Source organism: Leptinotarsa decemlineata, unplaced genomic scaffold (assembly GCF_025532065.1).
Source record: "Leptinotarsa decemlineata unplaced genomic scaffold, Ldec_3_MD MMD2_tig00026307_RagTag_RagTag, whole genome shotgun sequence".
NCBI classification, from domain to species: domain Eukaryota; kingdom Metazoa; phylum Arthropoda; class Insecta; order Coleoptera; family Chrysomelidae; genus Leptinotarsa; species Leptinotarsa decemlineata.
Genome location: NW_027412681.1, coordinates 1,188,419 through 1,207,420, shown reverse-complemented (window position 1 = coordinate 1,207,420; position 19,002 = coordinate 1,188,419). Strand labels below are relative to the sequence as shown.

Below are 19,002 nucleotides of genomic sequence, written 5' to 3'. Positions count from 1 at the left end.
TGACCATTTCACCATTGAAGAATTATTCATTAAAATGGGTTTAAAAAATCTACAACTTTTCTCAACATAATTTTATTGATGTTTCATGAGCATTTTCCTTTTTGTTTGCTATTCTCGATCCGAACTGCAGAGCTCTCTTCCTCAGTAGAGCGGCTTCTGTTAAACCAATGTGATGAGCTAAACTTCTGAGTAGTATTTTCTCTCCAAAGCCTTGAACAACCTTATCGGAAGGGTAAGACCTGCAAAATACGTTGGATAAGACATTATCTGTTGAGTAATTATTTTATAGTAGATTTGTCGATTGCCAAAATATTTATTATTATTGTACAACACAGAAAAGCTACTCATAAGTTTGTGAGTTATCACACTTTTCTTGTTTTCAAACGATGGATCAAAAACAATTTCGCGTTTTAATTTTACACTGCTTCTTGATGGGAAAAAGTACCGTTAAAGCAAAGCACTGGCTTGAAAAATGTTATAAGGACTCCACTCCGTCAGAAACAGCAATTAAATGTTAGTTTGCTGACTTCAAACGTGGTCATAGAGACACTGATGATGCAAACATAGTGGAAGTCTAAATGAGGCCAGAAAACATTAAAAAAAAACTACAAAATAGTTTTGAATGATCGAAAAGTGAAGTTGCATTGTAAAGATATCAAAATAACGTGTTAGCTTTATATTGCATAAGCATTTGACTTATGAGAAAGCTCTGTTAAAATTGGGTGCCGCGTGAACTCACTGTTGACCAAAAACAAGAACTTCTTGATGATTCTGAGCAGTGCTTGGCCATGTTTAAACATAACAAACCGGAATTGTATCGCCAACAGCATATGCAGGAATAACGTCAGTGAAGAATCTCGCTCTAACTCCAGTCGGATATAATCCAACGCTCTTCATGGTATTAGCCAGGGGAGTAGTTGTTTTATGATAGGTGTCAGTCCAATAACCTATAGTGTAGGGACACAGTATACTTATACTTTGGGTGATTTTTGGTTTGAATTTTCTACACGCAGACCCAGGAGTTGCGGAAACGACGAGTTCAAGACAGGCACGCAACCCTTCCATAGTTGTCGAATTTCATTGGTTTCACCCAACCTACTGAAAAATTTGTTTGTTTTCTGAATAAAGTGTATTCAAAGCCTGAGTTGATTTCTTATTTAAGGAAGGTAGAAATAAACTATCGAAAGCTTGACGAAAATACGGAGTCTTCTTTGACCTAGTACCAAGAATTTTGACTGCAATCCCACTAAAGCTTTTCCAGATACACTATAGGCTATATAGTTTTATTTTCTTCCACTGTACTTATCAGTCAGGTCAGGAGAAAAAACTTTCTTGAAATTATTTAGGGACTGTCGCAAACATTCATTTTGGAAATGTCTATACCTTTGTATACTACTTCTCGGGCAACTTTCCCAACAGATGTTGAATTATAACTCGGACATAATTGCAAAGATCCTTTCTTTGAAGGAACAACTCTGCAAGAGCTCTCTAGGAGGAATTCCGAGTCCCTGTGATAGCATGGTCTGCACTGATGAGGAACACTTTAAAAAGGTCCGCAGTTGGTTCCTTGTTCGAATCAGGCGAAGTCCCACTATTTGTCCTAGAGAGCTCTTGCAAAGTTGTTTTTCCAAAGTGAGAATCTTTACACTTATGTCTAAAGAGAATTGGATTCCAAAATGTTAACAGTCGTAAGGTATTTTTGATAGTAAAATTTACATTATATAAGAAGTTGTTGACTAATAGGACATGTTTATTTAGAATAGCTATTTTTAATCAACGCAGCAACTTTTCGGGGTTGATTAGACATCTACACTTGTATAGATTCCAATATCAATTGTACATGTTTCAATATTTGTCTAGTTATTAGCTAAAGAAGTAGTTGTTTTCTGTCTGAAAACATATAAAAAGGTATAGTCAAAATGCATTTAGGCTTGTCAGTGATTATAACGTCAATTTTTACTTGGGTAAAAGCTGAAAACAGCAAAACAATCTATTAATTATCATACGGTGTAAATAATTCATAACTTCTCCGAAAACTCTCACATACATTTATAGTTAGTACATACATACAAAAAAATTATCTTTGTATGATTGAACACTACTTGTTTAAATGAAAATATATTTTGTAACATCCGAATATGAACATCTGCCGATTCCATTAATTTTTAAAATCTACTTGAAACACAGTTCATCATTGTCCAAATGATCTGGGTTACTTGAATATTACACAAATGCAAAATTATCATTTGTAAAATTTTCTCAGGTGCCTAACATGGTTTTCATCAACTGTATTTTTTTTGAGCAGTTTATATGAATAGTTGGTATGTTGAGCAGTGTTTAGACGCTTTGGTTGAGATTGTAGTAGGGAGAAATGTCATTAGTGTCAAAAACGTAAATACGCATTGTAAAAACTGAAACTCCTGGACACTAACATCAAAGGGACCGACGCTAAGTGAGACATAAGTATACTGTTGTAGGTATACTGGCCTGAACGGACTGTTCATTTAAATAATTTGATTTACAGCCAGTACCAAGTATGCTCACTCTTTTTGTGAATTTTTGAACTAGTTTTACCTCTCCCAGCACTGAAGACTCAGAACGAATTCCACCAAGCTCTCATCCAAATAAGGCATCCTCAGTTGTCGTCCATGATCCGACACTACTCTGTCATCTCTCGCTAGATTTCTGTAGGGCAGACTCTGCCAGTCTTCTTTCAGGATCTCGTGTAGACCTAGCCACGACTGCTTCTTGAAGGCCGCACGGTGTTTCGTGTAACCGCCGAAGAGCTCGTCTGCTCCCATGCCTACTAACAAAACCTAGAATGGCACACTCAGAGAAATAACATCTAGGTTCAAAGTAATGCAAAAAAGCTTTATTGAAAGCCAGATTTTGATCATGTGGACTGCGAAATGTTGCTAACAAAAGTTTCAAAATATGATTTGAGAGGAACACCTTTAGAACTACTCCAGTCTCAAAGGACAGGAAGTATATAGCAATAGATATTATTTAGGGTGTTCAGCAAGGATTAATTTGTGGGCCATTTCTCTTAGTTTTTGCCTACAATCCGAAAACTTTTTTAAAAAAGTCTGTGCAGTCCATAAGAAATGTTATATGTTCCAATTGAAAAAAAATATTGCCTAAAATTTCATGTTAAGTTTGCATAGCTAACAAGAAATTAAGTGAATAAAGTGATATCCTCTACATTTGTGTTTTTGCAACTCAATCAGAAAAAAAAAATATTTCATTTTCTCTTTAACAGCTTCGCTTTGTTAAAGAGAAAATTAAGGCAACGAGAGGCGTTCTCAGTTAGCGCTTGGTATCGTTAACGGTCAACATAAAAATAACAGCTGTTTTAAAAGAAATTGTGTCCGACTACAATTATTAGCTCAATATTACTAAAAGGAGCATACTGTAAGATATCGCCAATCTTTTCAGAACCACAAATCCCTACCTAATGTGTCATTTTTACATTGACCACTGATACCAAACGCCAATCCAGAACACCTTGAAAAAACATATCATAAAAGCATATTAGGCTCCTTCAATACAAAAACATCGCCGACTATGGTTAGAGAGCCCAACCAACCAAGGTAGTAAATAAAAAAAGAAGAAGATGCATATTAACCTTTTTTTAGGTTGAATGTAGAGCTGTCATGACAAATATTCACTTTTGGGAACATGACCTTAATAAGAAGAAGAAATATATATTTTCTACTAATTAAGAGAACTGAATGAACCAACAAACGAAAATTATTTATTTGAAATTACCCTGCAGGGAGACTTTTCGCCACCCGTCATTCCTCTACCAGCAAACCACAAGGCGCACCCCAGACTGTCATCAAGAACGCTCTTCAGCGGATGTATCAAATCTGCTATATGAAACTGCCTTGCTTCATCCAGTTCCTTTCGAGGTATGTTTATTTCGAAAAATCTCCATTCCCTGAGAGGGCACAACCTCCTAAGCTCTTCGAGCGTTTGTAGACCAGTTTGTCTGTCAGGCGTTTGGTAGTTTTTGGTTTCGTCAAAGGCTACGTTGAACAGGTCTATCGGGCGGGATTTGTCAATGAATTGGTCTGCAAGAAGGGCTAAAATGGAGCAGTCTACACCTCCTGAGAATAAAACTCCTACCAGCGGGTGTTGGCAGATGAGTTTATCCTTGATGCAATCTTTGCAATAATTGGGAAGGTTGGAAATTCTTGTTTGTATTGATTTTTCCAGTAAAGTCTTCAGTTGAGTGACTTTATTCAACCAGTCTTTATTCTTGAGAAGCACAGAAAAATTATTCCCTGTTTTTACGTCCTCCAGTGTCTTGTAAAGAGAAATACACTGAGAAGTGGGTTCTTGAAACTGTAGTATTTTGGTGATATTTTCCCTGTTCTTGACCACTATTTTTTTATCTAAAAACGTTTCTAGTTCCTCCAATTTGCTCTGAAAGTTGGGGCTGTCGTACTGGAATGTGTCGATCGACAGTAAATCAGTTCTCAAGTTCCAGCAAAAGATTCCGATGCTTGGCAGTTCGATGAACGTGCAGTCATGGATTTTTCGACTGACGCTGCTCAAAACAATCAAATCACCCTTTTTACCAAGTAGCAAACTCTTTCTACCAAAAAGATCTCTACCAAAATATAGTTCCTCCTCGTTTTTGTCAAAATACACGAAAGCGTACGGGCCATGCAGTTTTACCAGTTCGTAAAAGACACTCTCTGTATTGTTGAACAATTCAAATAATGCTTCAGTATCACTTTCGGCACTTCTATAATCCTTCAAGCTTTCAAAGATGTCTCCATTGTAAATGAATACTGATCGATCATTTTGCAGGGGTTGTTTTGTACTGTGACATCCCTGTAGCCAAAGTACGCTAGCGGCAAATAGTAAATCATGGTTACTTTTTGTGGAGAAATGTTTTATGTCAAAGCTGTCTGGCCCTCTTCTGGCAATATTATTTCTCAACAAGTCAAACTGAAAAATAATTAATTATAACTTGAAATGGTATAAACAATGTAAATAGTTACTGTTTCATTTAAGTTGATATTGATTGTTGTTTTTTTGGAAAATATGCAGCAAATTCCACACATCACAACAAAATCATAACAAAATGAGAATTTATAGGTTAGCTAGGTTAGAAGTTTGCTGCTTCTTCTTAATATTATTTAAGTTGAAAGGGTTATATTTTTAGGAGTGATTAATTTAAGATAAGATTTACTTCAAATCAAATCAAATCAAAATATACTTTATTGTCTGAAGAACATAATTCTCATTGACAAAGTCGTTTACAAAATAAAAGAACAAAATAACACAACAATCACCTTTAGATATATATCGATATGATAAATAGTGAGGTAGAAAAAGTGATAATAATTATAATTGGACTACGATAGACGCACATCTGAGTCAAAGGAAATTTGATACATTATCCTCGTACTGGTCAACAAAATATGAAATATGAAATATAAAATACAAAATATGAAATATAAGTACATGAAAATAATAAAAATGATCACAATTTTATATACATATATACACATACATACATATACACATATACATACATACACATACACACACATATACATATATAACTCTAAAACACTTAACAACAACATGTGCAATTATACAATGCATGTACATAAAATATTAAAATTGTCACAATAAAAATTTGCTTTGTACGAATATTAACAACAAAGAGGTGTAAATATAAAATGAAGTTCATATAAATATAAATAAAATATAAGTATCACTGAAACAAATTAAATAATAATGTATAACGAAGTCGAATTTCACGCATTAAAAGTTCATACAGTAGAATTCATCTAATGAGTAGAAAGCCTTCGTCAATAGAAGTTTTTTTACGGTACTTTTGAATTGTTTTTTGCTATCTAAAATTTTTATCTCATTTGGTAGGTGATTGAATAATTTTTTACCATTATAAAATATGGAATTTTTTATTTGTGTCGATGTTGGAATTGGTAAGGTTATATTTAGTGCTTGTCTTGTGTTGTATTGAGACAATTCATGAGGTTTGTTTTTAAATTTGCTATGCATGAGACATACTGATTCTAAGATAAAAATACAAGGTAATGTTAAGATTTTATGTTTTATAAAGAGTGGCTTGCAAGAATCCCGGAATTTAGCTTTGCACATATACCTTACTGCTCGTTTTTGCAAAACAAAAATCATATTGAAGACATATCGACTACATGATCCCCAAAAACAGATTCCATATCTCAAATGTGAATCGATTAAAGCATAATACACACTTTTTGCCATATCTATACCAAGTTCCCATGAAATGGTTCTTACAGCGAAACATCCTGATGCCAATTTTCTTCTGAGTTTTTCAATGTGACTTTCGAATTTCAATTTATCATCTATATATAAACCCAGGAATTTTGTTTCCGACATATAACTTATCACCTGATTTCCTATATGAAGTTCTTGAAGATTACATTTGAAAGTTAGGATGTTAGTTTTTGATATATTGAAAGACAACCTATTAGCATCACACCAATCTTTAACTTTTCTAATATCATTCTCAATCATTTGATGCAATTGTGTGCCATTTTTATCATGCCAAAGTATTGTGGTGTCATCTGCAAATTGAGTGAACTCTCCGGAAATATCAATTGAGGCTAGATCATTTATATAGACTAAGAAAAGGGTGGGTCCCAGAACTGATCCTTGAGGTACCCCCCATTTAATTTCTAATTTGTGTGATAAGTTGCCTTGAAGAAATACGCTTTGACTCCGTCCGGATAAATAAGACTCAAACCACTGGATTGCTACATCTCTAAACCCATATTTCTCTAATTTTTGCAACAGAATTTTGTGATTAACACAGTCGAAAGCCTTTGTCAGATCACAGAAAACTGCTGCTGCAACTTCCCTATCATTCAGATTCAGGTAAACGTTTTGAAGAAGGTTGAAAATTGCATCATTTGTTCCTTTCCCTCTTTGAAATCCGAATTGTGTAGAAATAATAGTGTTATGCTTATTCAGAAAGGCCATTATTCTTTTTTTCACGAGTTTCTCTATTATTTTTGAAAGTGTGGGTAACATTGAAATTGGTCTGAAATTTGCGGGATTATCAGTATCACCCCCCTTATGTATTGGAATTACTATTGCGTTTTTTAAACATGATGGAAAAACTCCTGTTGCAAATGAAACATTTACTGATTCAACTAGTACCATAATAGCCGAGTCGGGAAGATGTGAAAATATTTTTATAGATAAGTCATCCCACCCAGATGCATTTTTATTTTTAATTTCATTAAAGATTTGTTTCATCTCTACTGTATCCGTAGGCGTGAAAAAGAAAGATTCAGAAACAGAGATGTGATTTAAATAAATCAGTGGATCCTTTGAGGAAATAATCTGTTTAGAAACAGTTTCTGCAACTGAGCAATAATATTCATTGATATCGTTGCATTCTAAATTTGTTTTCACAGGAGCAGAGTTGTTTCTACCTCTGAAGTCATTGACAATTTTCCAGCTCTCTTTTTGCCTGTGACTTGCATTTTCTACTCTGTTCCTATAGTATACCTTCTTAGCCATTTTCAAGGTTTTTCTATAAATGGACCTATACCTGTTATAAAAAGAAGTGAAGATTTCATTTTCATTGGCAAATTTTCTAATCATATGTAGGGATCGTAGATTTTTCGCTGAAATTTTGATACCCTTTGTCAACCAGGGTTTTTTAGCTTTTTTCTTGATTAGCTTAAGAGGAAAGCTTATATTAAATACATCAGAAAGAATTGAATGAAATTTGGATAAAGGATCCTTACATATCATTGCTTGATCCCAGTTGAGCATATTACAATTCTTCTTAAATCCATCAAAGTTTTTCTTGCTAAATATCCTACCCATATATTTTTTTCTACTACTTTTTTCAAATGTCTGAGGTAAATAAAACATTACTGCTTCATGATCCGATAGACCTGCATTGATGACGTCGCATTTGATACCCTTCATGTTAGAACAAACATAGTCAATTATAGAACTAGAATATTTTGAGTGACGTGTTGGCAATTCAACATGCATCTCTAAATTGAAGCTGATTAATAAATTTTCTAACGATTTTGTTGACATTGAGGCTTTGTCTTTAAAATTTATATTGAAATCTCCAGTGAGAATTACAGTCGCATTATAAGGAATCTGTGATAGCAAGACTTCCAATCTTTCTAAAAAACGATTTTCACTGGATAATGGGGAACGATATAGACAAATAATAAATAATTTATGATTTTCACTATATATACAAGAGAATTCGAACTCCTTCTCAGCCAACATACAATCAAAGTTTTTAATCTCAGTGAAATAATTATTTTTAATAAAATCCATGTTGATGAGGATCAATGTGCCCCCATGCTGGCTGTTCTGCCTCGAATATTTTGCAATAGTAATGTAATTTGGTACGTGCAGAGGCTCTTCCATCTCCAGCCAGTGTTCTGTTAGCAAAACAATATTAGGGAACTTATGGTCATCTAAGAATATATAGAGTTCATCTACTTTATTTCTTATTGACTGAATGTTCAAGAGCATCAGAGATGTACCGTTTTTACAATTTTTATATCTAAAAAAGAGTCCTCTTCTACTTGATCAGCAGAACAGGATTCTGAGTTTACTACTGAGTCATCATAAGCTGAGCTTGTATCTATACTCACGACTGTATTGTCATGTTCATCTTCGCCTATCTCAGTCCTACATATTGTTTTTAAAACAACATTACTATATTTTGACGTATTTAAATGGTTCTTAAGATTATGAAAAATCTTTAATTTACTTCCCTGTTGTTTTCTGTCGACAAAGAGTACAATAGAAACATTTCTATTAAGTCGAGAGAAACGGCTTATAGCGGTTCTCAATTTATCATTTATAATGTGATCTATTGGATCATTACATTCTGAAAGTAGTACAATATTTGTCGTTTTGCTTATGGGTAAGATATTTTTCAATGCTAAATTTAAGGTTTTACAGTTACTGATGTTCTTAGTGCTGAACATCACTATAACATAGTCATTTTGACCGTAACTTACGGTGTTATCAAAAATATCCCTTGTCAAAGTCGATAATTCCGTCTCCAACTTGATGATTTCAAAAACACTATAATAAGGATTGTCCATAAATTTCTTCAATACTTCGGAAAACCCTGATGCGTATTCATCACCTAGGATCAGAATCTTTGAATTTGATTTTCCTGGCATTGTTACTGACTGTCTCTCGCCAATTTTTAAACATCTACTGTTTTCCATAATTTCCTTTTCATATTTTCTCGTGCCTTCCTGCTGCTCCAATTTTTCGATGTCACTATCAATATTTGTTTCATGCAGAACTGGTTGCTCCAAGAGTCCTTCTTTCGTGCGTTTTTTTATTTTTTTATTGTTTCTGTTGATTGGCCTCTTACGTACTTTTCCATTTTTGTTACGTTTGCTTGTAGTTATTTTGTAGCATCTTCTCCTCTTTCCAATTTCTCTTCGTTTTTTTTGTTCAGCCATTACATGTTCCCCTACAAAATCCTCAATATCTACGCCACTGGAAATAGTTGAGTTAGTCATTGTGGATTGATGATTCACTTGACAAACATATGTTTGTGTTTCAATTGTTTTTACTAATGTCACTTTTTCAGACAGATCTTTTTTTAAATCCTTTATTTGTCTCTCCATCTCTAGGATAAGTTTTTTCTGGGCTTCTAAAAGTGTATTCATTTCTGTTTCTGATTCTAAGGCTTGTTCGATAATAATTTGTTTTTCATTATTCAATTTTGCTTCATTGCTGCATAGATATTCCACTAGAGATAAATGACGTTAATGATGTGAGGAGAAGGGCAAATATTACAATAAACTGAACAAATTTTTCCATATCATCTATGTAAATTAATATTTATATTGATGAAGCAATCTATTTAATTTTTGTTTGAAGGTGGTTGACAATGGTGGTGTATTTCTTCAGTTCGTACTTTCATTGTCTAATATAATTTAAATTGACTTGAAAACCTTGAAAAAAACAAACAAATGAAAAATTAATAAGATTAACCAAAAATAATAATTTTATTAAAAGAAAAACTGAAATTACAAAGAAATAACATAACAAGCAACAACCAAACAAATGAAAATTGAAATAATAATAAAAACTGAAAAATAAAAATTAAAAATAATCATTAACAAAAAAATTTAAAAAAAAAATAAAAGATTTCAAACCAACTTATGTCACGACGTTTCGATTGTTAGTATCCACAATCGTCTTTGTAGTTTCAGTTTTTCGTTTAATAAAATTGTTATTTTTGTTAATCTTATTAATTTTTTAATTGTTTATTTTTTTCAGAGTTTTGAATCAATTTGTAGTATATTAGACAATGGAAGTCCGAACTGAAGAAATCTATTTCATGTTGGCTAATTACTGTTTTCTCATGCAGAAATCTTCACAATAATTTTTTACAAAAATGCTCTCCTGTGAAGAAATTGCTTTCATACAGATCTGTAAACGAATATCACAATAAATAAATCAAATAAGGCATTTTTAAATAATTGCTACTATGATTCATGTCATTAATTTAATGTTTTGCCCATGTTTGTCATCCATAAAACCCGGATACTGCGTCCCACGTTTTTCAGATCAGTCTGCAGCAAACATCTACCAAAATGATGTCTTTGAATACAACGGCTTAAAAAATGAGAAAGGCGCGTTTATTTTTTCGGCTCCTTGGAATAAAGAAGAAGAAAAACTGGTGACGTTTCACTTTCTTTGACACTTTGACAGTGACGTGCCTATGTGGAGTTTGATATGTGTACAGCAGAAAAATGATACTCAGCTAACATATTAAGCCCCAGTAGTTAAGTTTATGACTCCTGTTTCGCTGCGCCTAAAGGTATGATGAAAGAACTCGTCAAGAATCTAATCTAACCGAATAATTCTTTACTAGAAGACCAACTATCCTACATACTTTTCAACTTGATTATCACTGAAAATGGCTACATACGAAGAGTATATCCAGCAAAACGAAGACAGAGACGGGATACGGTTCACATGGAACGTCTGGCCGTCCAGCAGAATAGAAGCCACCCGTTTGGTGGTGCCCTTGGCCTGTCTTTACCAACCCCTGAAAGAACGTCCCGATCTTCCACCAATTCAGTACGATCCAGTGCTGTGCACTAGAAACAATTGTCGTGCAATACTGAACCCACTCTGCCAAGTAGATTATCGTGCCAAGCTTTGGGTGTGCAACTTCTGCTTTCAGCGGAACCCGGTAAGTTTTCAACTGTAATCAGTGACAATTCAAGATATAATATATACTTTTTTCTCTAAGTGAAGCATTTGAATGCGTTTTCAATACTTAAAGCTGTTGTATAGACACAGGATGTGACAACATTTTTCCCAAAACATATTTTGTAGCTCATAATATCAAATGTTTTGATTATTTTGTCATTTCTTGATTGGGACTGAGTTTTTAATAAACTTATTACGTGAAATATCTCTTATTCAATTAGTACAAAAACACAGTAACTTGAAATAACCTCTAATAGCACCCAACATCAAAATAAATAACATGGCTATTATCGTTTTATAGTTTCCCCCTCAATATGCCGCCATTTCCGAGCAACACCAACCAGCTGAGCTCATGCCAATGTTTTCCACCATAGAGTACACTATTACAAGAGCACAGTGTTTACCCCCGATATATCTCTATGTTGTCGACACTTGCATGGATGAGGAAGAATTGGGTTCACTCAAGGACTCCTTGCAAATGTCTTTGAGCTTGTTGCCCCCGAATGCTTTGATAGGATTGATTACCTTCGGGAAGATGGTCCAAGTGCACGAACTAGGTAATAATGTGACTTCTGGGATTCTTCAGAAGCCCATTTTGATCATCTAATTACAGGTACCGAGGGTTGCAGCAAATCCTACGTTTTCCGAGGGACGAAAGACCTCACAGCTAAGCAAGTTCAAGAGATGTTGGGAGTGGGCAGAGCCGCAGTAAGTGCTCAACCTGCTCCTCAACAACCAGGACAACCCATGAGGCCTGGAGCACTCCAGCAAGCTCCTACGCCACCAGGAAGCAGGTGAGATTCAATTATGCTTTTCATCGGTACTATGTTTATATATTTTCGTAACTCTCTAATTTGACTTCAAATGTCTCCTAAAATCCTTTTAGGTTCCTTCAACCCATCTCGAAATGCGACATGAACCTCACTGATCTTATTGGAGAGTTGCAAAGAGACCCATGGCCTGTCCACCAAGGCAAACGTGCCCTCAGATCGACTGGGACAGCTTTATCGATAGCCATTGGCTTGTTGGAATGCACATACGCCAATACTGGTGCCAGGGTCATGCTATTCGTCGGAGGACCTTGCTCTCAAGGCCCTGGTCAAGTCTTGAATGATGATCTGAAGCAACCTATCAGGTGAGAAGTGAAATTGATTATATGATAAGGGTGGGACCTAGTATAAAACCTTGAGAAACACCATACCTGTGGCTCTCTTTATTGAAATAAGTAGAAGTGGTGAAGCCATAGTGGTGAGTTATGATTGATTTCAGATCTCACCACGACATCCAAAAAGACAACGCCAAATACATGAAGAAAGCAATCAAGCACTATGATAATTTAGCGATGAGGGCAGCAACGAATGGCCATTGCGTCGACATATATTCATGCGCTTTGGATCAGACAGGATTGATGGAGATGAAACAGTGTTGCAATTCAACAGGGTAAGTATATGCTGTTTTTTTTTATTTTGCTAGTAATAGGCCTTTCATTAATGCTTGTCTCATTGTTGCTGTGCTCTTCTCTTCTTCTCATTGTCGTTCTTCTTCTCATTGTAGTTCTTCTTCTCATTGTCGTTCTTCTTCTCATTGTCGTTCTTCTCACTGTCGTTATTCTTCTCACTATCGTTCTTCTTCTCACTGTCGTTCTTCTTCTCATTATTCTTTTCTAGTAGAGGATCTAATATAGAGAAACTAGCCATCCATAAAATTGATTTCTTAGGTAGCACTGTAATGGATATTTTTAAATGTATTATTTTTCAGGGGACATATGGTCATGGGCGACTCGTTTAATTCTTCCCTGTTCAAGCAAACGTTCCAGCGTATATTTTCGAAAGATCAGAAAAACGAGCTGAAGATGGCATTTAATGGTACTCTGGAGGTCAAGTGTTCCAGGGAGTTGAAAAGTGAGCTAGTTTTGCTGATAATTTACTTCTACAGATTCATTATTTCAGAACTTTTTTGTTTGTTGTGTAAATTTTATAAACTCAAAAATAACAAAATTGATGAAATAAGAACTGGGGCTCGCAGAACAAAGATTGGATTTTTGTTTTCAGTTCAAGGCGGTATTGGATCTTGTGTTTCGTTGAATGTAAAGAATCCTTTGGTTTCCGACACTGAAATAGGAATGGGTAACACGGTCCAGTGGAAAATGTGTACGGTAACTCCAAGTACTACCATGGCCTTGTTCTTCGAGGTCGTCAACCAACATTCCGCTCCCATACCTCAAGGGGGAAGGGGCTGCATACAGTTCATCACGCAATATCAGGTATGTACAGGGTTTTCTGTAAAAAAACTGATGATTATAATGATATTGTAGTATCACGAAATATCTAAGATACAAAATGTCGTCTTGGCAAAAGTTGTTGAAAGAGAATGCCATTTTTGGGGCTAGATCGGCTACACTGTCTCTTTTCTAGCATGCTAGTGGTCAGAAGAGGATCCGAGTAACGACAGTTGCTAGAAACTGGGCCGATGCTTCTGCTAATATACATCATGTCAGTGCTGGATTCGATCAGGAGGCAGCCGCAGTGATAATGGCGAGGATGGCAGTTTACAGAGCGGAATCAGACGATAGCCCTGATGTTTTGAGATGGGTCGATAGGATGTTGATACGTCTGGTGAGTTTCCATTTAAATTGCCAAAAGAGTGGGTATTTATGTTGAAAGATTCACAAACGTAACTGACAAAACTGACAGCGACAATTTCCATAATGTTTTACTTTTCAGTGCCAGAAATTCGGCGAATATAACAAGGACGACCCGAACTCGTTCCGCTTGGGCGAAAACTTCAGCCTCTACCCGCAGTTCATGTACCATTTGAGAAGGTCACAGTTCCTGCAGGTGTTCAACAATTCTCCCGACGAAACGTCCTTCTACAGGCACATGCTTATGCGTGAAGACCTCACGCAGTCGCTGATCATGATCCAGCCGATACTCTACAGCTACAGTTTCAATGGACCACCGGAACCTGTGCTTTTGGATACGAGTTCCATCCAGCCCGATAAAATTCTGCTCATGGACACTTTCTTCCAGATTCTGATATTCCATGGCGAGGTGAGTTTTTAGTTTAAAAGGGTAACACAAAATGGGACCTTGGGGTATACTTTAAATCTTTTTTCACAGCATAAGGTTCAAAGTTTCGGAAAATTAATAGTATTTGAACTGCATCATCCTGTTCATGTCGGGATTTTTTTGATTATCCAAGACATTTTGAAGGTAGAGTGGGATAAAGAGGGGCACGCAAACTTAACACATGTAGAAAGAGGTTGTTACTTTGACATTTTTCGTGTTCTTTCAGACAATAGCCCAATGGCGTAACCTCAAATATCAGGACATGCCTGAATACGAGAACTTTAGGCAGCTGCTGCAAGCTCCAGTGGACGATGCCCAGGAAATTCTTCAAACCAGGTTTCCTATGCCGCGTTACATCGATACGGAACAAGGAGGATCACAGGCTAGATTCTTGCTCTCGAAAGTCAACCCGAGTCAGACTCACAACAATATGTACGCCTACGGAGGGGTGAGTAGAATTTGTTTTTTCTGCATTTGTCGTTTCTGAGGTATTTGGAAACTGCACAAGATATCTAATGGGAAAACTCTGAAAAAGGAGATGGAAGATCACAAAAGTATAAAGGGATTTATCAGTAAAGAAGATAGTAAGAGGGGAAAGAGTAAAAAGAATGGGGAGTGTGGAATGGGGAGAAGAGAAGTTGATGAAAGGAGAAAGGCAAGAGAAAATGAGGGGTGAGAGAAAAGATGAAAATTTTTGAGAATGATGGAGGGAGCGAAAGAGAAAATGTTCAACAGCAGTAATATGGCGTGAATGGACAGAAAAAGAAAGGAAGAGAGAGGAATTACAGTTTATTACACAACACAACAAAAAAATATTTTTTGAATGTTTCCTACACTAAATTAGTCAATTTCTACTAATTTTGGGGAGATAAAAACAAAAATAACAATGAAAAATTTTTATTAGCTCTGGTTTTTGAGATACACAGTACTTAATATTAAAGTGTAGTTATACTATACGTGAAAAGTGAAAGTACATAAAACAATATTGTTATGTTTCTTTTAGAATATTTTAAGTACAAAATTAATAAAAAAAAACATTATTCTTAGTGTTTTGACAAATAAAAGAAGTTTGTACCACCAAATTTCAATTAAGTCCATCCGATTCATTGTAAGATCGCTGTCGTTTAGCTTGTCTTTTATAAAACACTTCTGGAGCATCCCTACACACAGACCAGCAGTAGTCTGCAAGCATTGCTTCATTCCAACGGCCCTGATATCTCTGTTCCATTAAGGCAATGTCTTTATGGAATCTTTCTCCATGTTCGTCACTCACAGCTCCACAGTTTTGTGGGAAGAAATTAAGATGAGAGTGAAGAAAATGAATTTTTAAGGACATGTTGCATCCAAGTTGGTGGTAAGCTTGAAGAAGCTCTTTAACCAATGCTGTGAAGTTATCATCTCTTTTGTTACCTAAAAACCCATGTACAACCCCCTTAAAGGCTTCCCAGGCTCTTTTTTCATTTCCTGTTGAAATCATGTCAAAAGCAGGATCATTTACGATTTCACGGATTTGAGGCCCAATAAAGATGCCTTCCTTGACTTTAGCATCACTCAACCTGGGAAACTTTGCTCTCAAGTACTTAAAAGCTTGTCCTTCCTGGTCCATGGCCTTCACAAAGTTTTTCATTAGTCCCAACTTAATATGTAATGGGGGAAGGAGAACATCCTTAGGATCTACAAGAGGCTCGTAAACTACATTTTTCTCATTAGGGTTTAGGTCTCGTGTAGGCCAGTTCATTTTTTTATAGTGAGATTTTCTATCCCGACTGTCCCACAGACACAAAAAACAACAGTACTTGGTGAACCCTAATTGCATTCCTAGGAGTATAGCAATGACTTTCAGATCACCACAGATGTGCCACTTGTGTTGTTCATATTTGATTGATTGGAGAAGTGTTTTCATATTTATATACGTTTCCTTCATGTGAACTGCATGACCTATAGGAATAGAGGGTAGCTGATTTCCATTATGCAGAAGTACAGCTTTTAAGCTTAGTTTTGAAGAGTCTATAAACAGTCTCCATTCAGATGGGATGTGATCCAAATTCAAGCAGTCCATCAAACCATTAACATCAGAACAAACTACGAGGTTTTCTTTTTTCTCAAAAAAAGGAAGCAAATCTTTTTGACGCTGTCTGTACTGAGATATTTTCACATCATGTTTTAGAAGATTCCACTGTTGTAGTCTTGACCCTAACAGCTCAGCCTTTTCCTTAGACAAGCGAAGATCTCTTATAAGGTCACTCAACTCTGCTTGACTAATTCTGTGCGGATCACTAGACCTATCGCTTACCTCAAAATCAGGCTCATAGGATGTAGAAGGATGGGTTGCTCCTTCTAAACAGTCTTCATCACCTTCCTCTAAAATTTCATAGTTTTGGGGTGGAGAAGGGACTGGCAAATTGTCTGAGTGTGGTACAGGCCGAAGAGCAGATGGGAGATTAGGGTATTTAACCGTTCCTCTTTTCTTCATAGATAAACCTTGCTTAATGGCAGGAGTTAAGCAGAAATAACAGTCGTCTGTATGATTGGTAGGCTCACGCCAAACCATAGGTACTGCAAAAGCCATTGCCCGGTTATTATTTTTCAGCCACTCTCGCAATATGACGGAACAAGAATTACAACATATATGAGGAGCCCATGATTTATCTTGGTCCCCAACTTTCACACCAAAATAATGTTCATAGGCTGTCTTAACGATAGGTGTCATTTTACGTTTCTGAGCCTTAAATGTTATTTCACCACATATATAGCAAAAGCTATCGACAGAATTCACACACTTTCGAGGCATTTCAGATCAGCACTTAAATTAATTTAAAAATCAACTTCACACGATAATTTCAATAGCAACCACGTGCGTACAATTGACAAACTCACATAGGTTATGTTTACTACTTAAGAACAGCTGATGAGAGGGGTGTTATGTAAACAAACATGTGTACCAACTGTTGGTGATGAAATATTTCATTTGTTGAAAACTCAATATACATATATATAATATAATGATACTATATCTTGAAAACAAGAGCTAATATATAATTTTTATGGTCACTTTCGGTTTTAACACGTGGAAATACATTAAAATCATCTAATTTCAACCCCGAAACAAAAACTTTGTTGTGTTGTGTTATCAGCAAAGAATCTTAAATGTTTTTTACTCACCTGATGTTTTTATTTTTTCATATGTGTTGCGGATAGGCCATTATGGGAGGTTCCAGTGGGGTAATTTTGTTATTATTGATTATTAGGGAGCTTTGTAGAAAATATAACGAGGGGATAAGGTTTGGCTGGGATTCTATATTTATAACTTTCTCTGCCACGTTTACTAACCTGATAACAACCTAATCTATCAACTGTTTTGATTCTGGTTTGCAGACTTGGGAGGGTGTGGAGTAGAACTATTGGGCTAGTTGGATTTTTTTACTTGATTCTATTTCCTTTCAATTGCAATTCAAGGAGCTTTGTGCACGTTTCTTAAAAAAATACTTCAGTTTGAGTAATTTTTGAGAAAAATGGTTCACTCAGTTGACATCCACGATAAAAAAATGTTACTTACACAAATACCTATGAAAACTTGGCACAATTCACCTTAAAGAAGCTGTTGAATCAGTTTTGTCGATTTCGGGAGTAAATTTTTGAATTTTCTCATCATATAGTTGAATCTCATATTAAATGTTCACTGATGCCTAAAAATTTGATGTAATCAACGAATTTTATTCAGAGGGGCATCAAATTCTGCAAGGTGGTGGTTTTGTATGAAGATATTTTTAAATTATTTGTTAATAAATTATAACCCAACCAAATTTTAATTTTTTCAATATCTCCACCAAGTTAGAAGTTTACTCCTTGAATATGATTAGAGTATCATCTGCAAAGTAGTGAATTCCACCCTAACTTTCAATATTCAAAAGGTCGTTAATGAATGTATAGAATATTAGTGGACCTAATATCATGCCCTGTGTCACTATGTCAGACAACTAACTTTCTTTCAATTTATTTCTATTGTACATTATCAAATGCTTTAGCAGGGTCAAGAAATATGCAAATGGTTTCTGTATCAATCTGAAACCTTTTAAAAGCAACATTCTTCCGCCTCGTAAGACTATCAATGAATGTTTTAACCCTCATACTTTTTTTTCGCTAGGACGGAGGTGCTCCAGTTCTCACTGATGATGTATCGTTACAAGTATTCATGGATCACCTGAAAAAACTGGCAGTGTCCTCTACGGCTTAGTTGACCACGACGGTTCGAATACTGCAAAGACATAACACAAACCTAATGGAGGGGATCGATCAGAAACGTCTCCTGTATAAACAAACGGTTGGGATGTTTTAACAGAGAGTCAGTAAATTCTTGTCATTTGTGGAACACAAAATTTTCAAAAAAACATTTCAACACTTTCCGCTTTTAACTGGCAAACCCTTCAAAAGTTATTTTGTTCCATTAATTTGTCTCCGATTAAGCAGTATGTCGATTCTGTTGAAATATCTCTGACTGAAATGGAGATGTTTTACTGTAAGGTATCAAATCAAAACTATTTTGTGTTGTTTTTCAAATGTATTTATTTTTAATTCACAAATACATGATATTACTCAACTGTGGTTTTTCTACATTCTCTTTCAATTTGTGATCACTTAGATGGGTTGGCAGAAGAAAGCCAGTGCCATCTTTTCA

At 35.5% G+C, this 19,002-nt stretch overlaps 2 protein-coding genes across 4 annotated transcripts; one reads left to right on the top strand and one right to left on the bottom strand.

Moving 5' to 3' along the window:
- Nucleotides 1–56: 56 nt before the first annotated feature.
- LOC111508727 (asparagine synthetase domain-containing protein CG17486) lies at nt 57–5,164 on the bottom strand. The gene is made up of 4 exons (XM_074181339.1): nt 5,013–5,164; nt 3,769–4,959; nt 2,575–2,816; nt 57–239 (listed from the first exon to the last, which is right to left on the bottom strand). The coding sequence occupies exons 1-4, from the start codon at nt 5,073–5,075 to the stop codon at nt 62–64; spliced, it is 1,674 nt and encodes a 557-aa protein (XP_074037440.1). The 5' UTR covers nt 5,076–5,164; the 3' UTR covers nt 57–61.
- Nucleotides 5,165–10,702: 5,538 nt separating this feature from the next.
- Sec23 (transport protein Sec23) lies at nt 10,703–18,924 on the top strand. 3 transcript variants are annotated; one of them, XM_074180875.1, is made up of 13 exons: nt 10,703–10,861; nt 10,916–11,239; nt 11,561–11,816; nt 11,873–12,053; nt 12,146–12,394; nt 12,529–12,699; nt 13,018–13,160; nt 13,311–13,522; nt 13,674–13,874; nt 13,983–14,309; nt 14,554–14,775; nt 17,526–17,549; nt 18,472–18,924. In XM_074180875.1, exons 2-13 carry the CDS (start codon nt 10,961–10,963, stop codon nt 18,559–18,561), a joined length of 2,355 nt encoding a protein of 784 aa, XP_074036976.1. In that variant the 5' UTR covers nt 10,703–10,861; nt 10,916–10,960; the 3' UTR covers nt 18,562–18,924. The 3 variants fall into 3 exon arrangements, with proteins under 3 accessions (XP_074036976.1, XP_074036978.1, XP_074036977.1); XM_074180876.1 differs by having other exon boundaries at nt 10,729–10,861; nt 10,919–11,239; XM_074180877.1 differs by lacking the exon at nt 17,526–17,549 and having other exon boundaries at nt 10,704–10,861.
- Nucleotides 18,925–19,002: the final 78 nt, after the last annotated feature.